The sequence below is a fragment of the Protopterus annectens genome, chromosome 2.part1 (assembly GCF_019279795.1).
Source record: "Protopterus annectens isolate FY-2018-M chromosome 2.part1, PAN1.0, whole genome shotgun sequence".
NCBI classification, from domain to species: Eukaryota; Metazoa; Chordata; order Ceratodontiformes; family Protopteridae; genus Protopterus; species Protopterus annectens.
This window is the reverse complement of record NC_056729.1, coordinates 1735400897-1735409553: the sequence shown is the minus strand read 5'-3', so window position 1 is coordinate 1735409553 and position 8657 is coordinate 1735400897. Positions and strand designations below refer to the sequence as shown.

The following is an 8657-nucleotide window of genomic DNA, read 5'->3' as shown; positions in this document are numbered from 1 at the left end:
GGATAGATTCCTGTCCCAGAGACTCCCCATGCTTTGGAACAAGATTCCAATCTACATTAGGCAGAGCTCTTCGCTAACACTCTTCAAGAGAAACCTTGACGAGTGGATGGGAAACAGAAAGTTTACCCCAGGGATCTCTTCATTGGCTCTGCTAGACAGAAGCACAGGGAACTAATCTAAGGGGGCGGCAAAAGCCAATACATTCTGGCTAGGCTTATAAATGCCTTCGGGCAGATAGCCTAGTACCTACCTATGACCCTATGACCCAATTCACAGAAATGTTAACTTTATCTATGGTTAATTTCCCTTACTCTCATTTCATCTGATTTTACCAGATCATTGAATTTCTTTTTATTTTATGCATTCATTTATGTGCTTCATGCATATTGCTGATATTTTCACTGTGATGTTTGTTCATTAACAAGGCATTACTGGAATATTGGAGTAAGAATAATCAATAAAATAACTTTGTTATATTATTTTTATTCTTTTAGGCATTTCACCCTGGGTCTCCACTGTAAGTGGGCTAGGCCCAGTAAGGCTAACGCTGTTAGTAAAATATAAATAAAAAAAAATAAATACAACAAAATAAAATAACATATTGGAGTTATTAGTTAAACCACTCTTCATAAATCCAAGTAACTGTAATTTAATTAGTAAGAGAACTGTTTGTGTAGTTCTGAATGCAAGACTGGAAATATGCAGTGTTGTTCTTCTGAGGCCTAACGGCAATGATATAAAATTTAGGAAAAAAATATCCACCAAGGATGCCATATAATCTGACTAGGATGATTGCAGCCAACAAAATAGTGCTGTATCTTTCATTTTGGGCTACATTAAACAAAAAGTAAGATGCAAGAGAAAAGAAATATATCAGAATAGTTACTGTTATACACTTTGCTTCGCTGTAGTTTTTTGGCAAGTCTTTTCCCATGTATGAGAACACAAAACAAATTATACTAAGGAAACCAGTGAAAGCATCTTGTGTTATTAAAGCAAGGGACTGATTTGTGCCACATTTTAAAATAATGGCTTCTTTAAAAGTGTAGTCAAGCACAGGCTTAAAAGTACCTTTCGTGAGCCAGAAAGAAGAAATCGTCATTTGTGTTGCTGTACCAACTGCCAAGAACAAACTCTGACCGTGCTGTTTAACCCAGTAGTCAAATGACTTTGGCAGGCTACTAGCCATTTTGAATATACAAACTATGAGAAATGATCGAAGTACAAGGCATGACATGAAGGCAGTAAAGCTTATGGGAAACATTAGTTGCCTCACCACGCAGGCTGTTTCATTTGGTTTTCCAATGAATGAAAAGACACTGCAGTAACAGAATATTATAAAAGTGAGCATCAGCAGACATGCTTTTCCTCCTGCAGCTTTCACTACTGGGGTTTCCAGGTTCTTAAGGAAGACAAGCATTGTTAGTCCAGTCAGGAAAAGTCCAGCTGCTGATAATATCATTAACAGGACTGAGATCTCATTGTTCCATTCAAGGTACTCAAGGGTTCTGGGAAAGCAAACTTGACTTCCTTCAGGGGACCACATGTCTTTAAGGCAAGGCTGACATTCATAAGGATCTGTGAAGAAAAATGAATGCATTCAGTGCATTGTTATTAAATTAAATGTGCTTAAATTTAAACAGTTTTCAAAGCAGCAACAGTAGCATATGCATTGTAAAATGCATGCACACTGCTGCATGGACATTGTCAGCTGGAACACCATTTTATTTCTGCAGAAACAAGTAAAATCCACCTGTACAACAGTTCTGACTCTGTGCCTAGAATACTATTAGTGCTGTGTTATGCTGTGTAAGTGAACAGGAAAGTGGCAACAATATCAGCTCACCTAGCAGTAACATTCCTACTTGCACGAAAGATCGGAATTTGGCTGAAGAGGATAAAAAAGAATGAAATATGCAGCAGGCAAGAAAAAAACAGTATCTTAATGGCTTGTTGATAACATTTACTCCCCAAAGCTCTAGGGACTGAGATTCAATACTGATGCTTGTCGATGTAAAATGTTGTATGTTCTCCCTGCACCTGTATAATTTTTTAATGTACTGTGCTTTCCTCACAAGCCTCCAAAACATGCTTGTTGGTTGCCAGTTTTAAGCTATTTATATACATATATATATGTGTGTGTATGTATCTGTAGAGGTATAAATGCATCATATGTATTTATAGACATATAATGTGACAATGTGAGGTATTGCCATCTATGCCAGGGAGAATAGGGCAGTGCATGTGTAACATATGCCAGCATAATTAGCTAGAGTTTTATAAACCATTTGTGTCATTTGACTATCACACTGACTTGTACAGATGCTTGTGTTAAACAATGTTATTATACCTGACTAAATGTTTAAACAAAGAATTCTGGAAGGGAAAAATAGAGGTTTTTGAAATTGTTCTATAATTTTTCAAATACTGCAACAGAGCTCAGCAAAGCTCTGAGTGCGTATTTTACCAGAGTCAGGTTATCAAATGTGATGTCATTCTATGACCAGCACTGAGAGAATGGAAGTCACACAGCAGTTTGTTTTATTTTCTTTTCTTTGGAACCTGATATAAAAAATTTATGACAGTCAGTCAAGTTAATTAGTTGAGTTCACGTTCAGATAGTTGGAAGCTCATCACCTTGCCTTGTGGAACTAAACATCTCAGCATCCTATCTTGCCTTTCTGTATTAAGTTAGCTAGGGAGCAGTTATTCTTTAGGAAGCCAGGAAATACAGTGAGATTAGTTTAGTAGTATTTTTCTGCATTGGTTTGAATCTGTCTAACTGTGTTATTTTTATTTTTGTGATTGTAACTCTGATGTTTATTGTACTTTGATATTTAGTATTCTCATGTTTTCTACTTTATTATTGATTATTAAATATTTTTATACCTTTCTTTATGGCTGGACTTTTAGAAAATACTTTTAACATCTTGAGAGTACCTGTGCTTATTTAGTGATGCTTTGGCCACAATGAAAAGCATGGCTCCTTTGGTTACACGCTACTGTTTATGTTAGTATTGATTTTACTCAGTATAATTGGATACCCTTGTAAGAACATGACAGTGGTTGACTGGTGGAAGTGAGGTTACCTTATAGTCTGGGCAGAAGGGGTACAGCTAGTAAATCTGTACTAGTCTTTCCCAGGTGTTTGTGTGTGTGTGAAAATCAAATTGCAAGGCGTGGGTCTGTCAGCTAGTTGGAAGTGGGACAGAGTGCTCCAAAGTGAGTCTTGTTTGGGATCGGGAGAGATATAGAGTCCAGTTCCAGTGGAGCATGTTCCCTGTGTGCTCTTGGGGAAATTGTGCTTGATGCAGAGAGCTGCATCTTAAAATAATGTGTAAAGCCATTCTTGTTTTTAGTGACTGTCTCTCGCCACTGTCAGTGGTGAGGATTGAGGCTCCTTGATTACTGGCCCAGGGTAATGAGAGGCTGTCACATATTGGTGGCAGACTGATGGAATATTAATTGAACTTCAGTAGCTTGTGAACAGTTGTTACTAAAGGTGTGTGTACTCTCAACAGCCACAAGGTAAACATTCAGTGTTTCATTTTCATAGCAGCTTTATTTTTTTATTAGTTTAGTTTAGTTAGGGAAAACAGTCAAAGATGTCAGCAGAGGATTATGGTAAGCTGACAAAGAACGAGTTGGCCAAGGTGTTTGGAGCTAAAAGACTGCTGCATGCTAACTGGACTAGAGAGGAAATTATTTCAGTCTTAATTGCAACTGCAGAGCAGACTAGTGGCCAAGAGGACAACCAGTCTCGTTTTGGGGATGTGCAGTTTTGAGAATCAGGACAGTTCACCTTTTCCTGAGAGGACTTAAAAATCCATCTTGAGTTAAAGAGACTTGAACTGGATGCCAAACGTTTGGAGACCAAAGAGAAACTGCAACATTTGAGGACTGAAGAGAGACTGAGGCATTTGGAGATTGAAGAAAAAGACAAGACCGCAGCATTTGAAGATCAAAGAAAATAAGACTGCAGCATTTGGAAATCAGAGAAAATGTGAAACTGCAGCATTTTCAGGCTGAAGAAAAACAGAAGCAGCAACAAAATGAGAAGGTGATGTTGACTCTTCATCTGGGTCATCAAAGTAATGGGGAAGGGAATAACTGGACCCCCAGAAGCAATAATGGTCAGTAAATTTCTTCCACAATTTGCAGAATGGGATTATTTTGATAGTTTTAGTCATATATTTGAAAGAGTATGTAAACAGTATAATGTTGACCAAGAGCTCTGGGTACAATTCCTGACCCCCTTACTCCATGATAAAGCTTTAACTGCTGTTTCTAAATTGTCTGATACTGATTGTTTAAAGTATGATAGAGTAAAGCAATGTTTATTGAACTATTATAAGTTAACACCTAAAACTTGCAGAAAAAAGTTTTGTGAACATAGATGCAAGACAGATGAACGTGTATGTGATTATATTGCTGAGTTAGACAATTACTTTCATGGGTGGCCAAGTGTGTGTTAGGTTACCAGTTTTAAATGCTGGCAGGCTTTTTGGTGAGGGAACAAGCACTTAATACTTTGCCTGAGGACATGAGAATCTGGTTGGCAGACCAGGAGTGTAACTCTGCAGATGAGCTAGGGAGAAAAGGGATCTCTACTTAGCAAGCAGGACATCACTGCACAAGAAAGGGATACCCAGTGCTGCACATTGATATAAGGGAACCCATGGTGGGCAGCCTAAATCACCCTAACAGAGTGTACCAGTAACACAGGAAGCCACAAGTTCAGGTACATGGCCAGGATCAGGGTTTAGATGTTTTAAATGTAGCCAGAGGGGCCGTGTAGCATACAAATGTCCACTTAAGCAAGGTGGGGAACAAAAGGTGAGGGAGCCAGCAAGCAGGAATAACTTGCCAGTTTTAAGTTGTCTGGAGACAATATGGGTACCAAACTATCACCAGAGGTTGTATCCTATCTTAGTGGATGGAATACAGGCCACTTCTAAGAGAGACATCGCCTCAGACATAACCATCCAACACTTGCAGTGGTTAAAAAGGAGCAGTACTTGCTTGGGCAGTCCACTCCAATCAGAGTTTTAGGAGGGATCCCATTCCAAATACCTTTGGCCAGGGTTCACTTTAACTGGGAGGGTAGAAAAGGAAGCAAGCAGGTAACTGTGTTTGAGGATATTCCTGCAGATGTCTTGACAGGGAATGATTTTGATAATGCAGTACCTTGTGTGCATGCAGTTACATGCAGTCAGTCAAGCTTGGAGGCAGGCGTGTATGTCTGGTGGTCTGGGGGAAACCCAGACAGACCCCACACCTGAAGCTGGGGCTAGTGATGTGGCTATTTCAGGGAGGAAGATACCCTTTAGCAGTGAGCCTGAAAGTGAGCCACAGCTGTTGGCATGTATGATGTTCCCATGGACAGGGTGACTGCAAGGACAGAGGTGAGTGGTAGTACCCAGGCTGACAGTGAGGCACAGCTGCCGGTATGTACTGATGCTCCCATGGACAGGGTGACTCCAAGGACAGAGGTGAGTGGTAGTACCCAGGCTGACAGTGAGGCACTGCTGCAGGTATGTACTGATGTTCCCATGGACAGGGTGACTGCAAGGACAGAGGTGAGTGGTAGTACCCAGGCTGACAGTGAGGCACTGCTGTCAGAAGATACCTGCCACTGGGCAACAAGATCGGAGAGCTCCTCTATGTCTCTTTTCATGTTGTCCAGGGAGGTACATCTCAGGTCATTCACACCAACATGGACAATGACGGAGTCATATTTGTACTTGTTGTGCAGTGAACTGAGTGCATGCATTATGTGGTGGATCCTGGCAGCCAACAGGCAGCTGACAGTACCTTTCTCCTTGTTTAGCCTGGTGAGTGGAACATCAGTGTGCCTGACTATAGAGTCACCTATGACTAGAGTGCTGGGTACATTGTTATGCCTTATGGGCTGTGGTTGAGTGGCACACTGAGTTTGTGGGCTATGTTTTATTTGGGTTGTGTTGGGGGGGTGGGGGTTGCTTGCATTTCTGCTTTGGAGTTCTCTGTTGCTTGAGCAGATTTTTATTGAGAGCCTCTGCGAATGTAGGTGCGTGTTTTGTGTTTCTTTGTGTGCGCTTTGGTGGTGTAGGTTTTGAGGGACTATGTGATGAGTGTGGTGTGGTGCAAGTGTTTACCTTCTCCTCTTGACTGTCTAGTCTAGTCTTGGGTGAAGAGAGCTTTGCTTCCAGTTTGGCTAGATAAGTGCATCTCTCACAGGTTGTAGTGTTGGGTGGTAGGAGGAGAGGGTTGTCTGTGTACATGAGGCAATTGCTGCATTGCTCCAAGATGCCCAGATTCATCAGGTAGACAGGAGAAAACACTGGGAGCTGACCCTTAGATATGCCTGGATAGGTGCTTTTTTATTAAGTACTAAAAACTGTTTTCCTCTAGACAAGTGAAGAAAGCTGAGTCGCCAGCAAACTTTTTCATCCAGAATTGTTGACATCAGCTTTGGCACTGGTGAAGTAATGTTGATGTGTGGCCACAGCCTGGAGCCCTGGGAAATGCCACTAGTGACAAAAATCTAAAATGAAATGTGTCACCAACCCTGAATGAGTGATATCTTTGTGTTTGACAATTGGCTATCCAGTGAGATACACAGAGCTTTATATTTATTTGTGAGTTTTTTATAATGCCAGAGCAAGGAAAAATATTGAAGGCATTGTGTGTACAAACTTGCCTTTATCCAGTACCCCTACAACCTTCTCAGAGAAATCAATCAGGTTTGGGTCAAGGAATTCTAAGCTACTAATATACTTTCTTAGAAGTTCCATGATTATATATTCCATTATTTTACAAATGATACTAGTAAGGCTAATTAGTCTGTAGTTCTAAGCATTAGTGGCAGGGATTTCCTTGTGGATCGGTACCACAGCAGCAGTTTCAGCAGTCCGCCATGCCTTGGGCGCAGAGCCCATGGAGAAAATAACACAGAAATAGGTTCCTGAAGGGGTTATTAAGGCAGTGGTTCATATTTAGAAGCAGGAAACCTGGCAAGTTGTCCAGAACTGCTAATAGTCTATATTTGGAGAGGGCAACTTCTTCAGAGGTATTTATGTGGGAAACTGTGTGGAGTAGGATTTGTCCTAAGCTTGTTTACTAGTATATTTGTGATTTGATCAGGGAACCCTTGGACATCAGCTCAGCAGAGTGTTGAGTATTTTTGTAAGATTCTTAACATAGTTAAATGATGATGCTTTGTGCACCCCCCCCCCCCCCCCCCGGAAGCAATGGCAATATGTAATTCACATTTTGCCTTTCATGATTTTACTGTTTGCCTTACTTCTTTAATTACACTGCTATGGTCACTCTTATTGGGGGGTAGGTTTTTTTTTAGGCCTATCAGTCTTTTCTCTTGTACTAAAGTTCATTGATACCGAGGCTCCACCACAGGGGCTTGTTTTTAAACTTGGCATTGCATTTGTGGGATATGAGAACAGATCTGAAGCTGAGCACATAACAAAAATATTAGAGAATGGTGGTTTGATATAACTAGAGGTGAGGTAATAGTAGGTATGGAGAACACTGAGTAGATTGTACCTCTACTAAGGGAGGGTACTATATGTATAAAAAGCATTTACATTGACAAAATCCAGCAACTTGTGCATGCTTGTTGTTTGTTGTGTATGTTTGCAGTTTATGAATATGTAAATAAAATCATTCATAAGTACTGCGCTATGTTGAGCAGCTAAAACCCATAGTTTGGTTAGATAGGTATCATGGGCTATAGGGATCATGAAGCGGGTTCTTTTAGCAATCATGAGGCTGGTGGGTTTCCTAACAGATGCCAGAAAAGGCAGACGTTTAATGTCGTTATTTTGCCTGATTATTCACAATGTGATAGAATTGTGAATAATATGAATATTTTCCTTCTAGGACCTGATTTAGATGTGTGAAAAATATAGTGGGAAAACAAGAATAGAACGTTGTACTGTGTAGTATTTTCTTCTGATTCTGTACTGTTCTCTATACATATACATGACATTGTAAGTCATTTTTGTCTCACATTTATTTATTTATTGACCGGGAAAGCGGAGGCCCGGGAAGAAATGCTCCAGACACATGTCTTTAGAATGTGGGAGGAAACCGGAGTACCCAACGCGAATGCAGGGAGAACATGCAAACTCCACACTGAAGGCACCCCGACCGAGAATTGAACCAGAGAACCTCTTGCTGTGAGGCAACAGCATTAACCGCTGCACCACTGCGCCACCCAAATGTTCTGCTGTGCTGAAATATGTCAGTGTTTAACATTTTTGTATGAGCTATCTTATTGCTTTGTGTAACTTCTATAACTGTCATTGATTGTTCAATGCTGTGGAGATTTTCTCCCCATGTCTTCACTGGCCCAGTGGGATACTACCCAGAAAACAAATGTAAAATAAATAAAATAAATATTCTGGACCCTGAAATAAAAATATCTAGTCACATAGGTTCATAGGTTCATAGGTGCGTACTAGGCTAATGGCCCTTTACCCTTTACAAGCCTAGCCCATAGAAGTGCCCTGGCATCATGCCACCCAATGTTAATTCCCAGTGCCTCTATCAAGTAGAGCCACTGGAGGGATCCTCAGGGTGAACTTTCTATTTCCCATCCACTCATCAAGATTTCTCTTGAAGAGGGCCAGTGAAGTGTTCTGCTTGACATGTATGGG

The 8657-nt window shown here is 40.6% G+C and overlaps 1 protein-coding gene across 1 annotated transcript in view; it reads right to left on the bottom strand.

The window, feature by feature from the left end:
* Nucleotides 1-649: 649 nt before the first annotated feature.
* LOC122795020 (taste receptor type 1 member 1-like) overlaps nt 650-8657 on the bottom strand; it is a 92579-nt gene continuing 84571 nt past the window's right edge. The window contains 1 exon segment of the mRNA XM_044063603.1: nt 650-1578. Within this exon segment, the coding sequence (XP_043919538.1) occupies nt 650-1578 (929 nt within the window).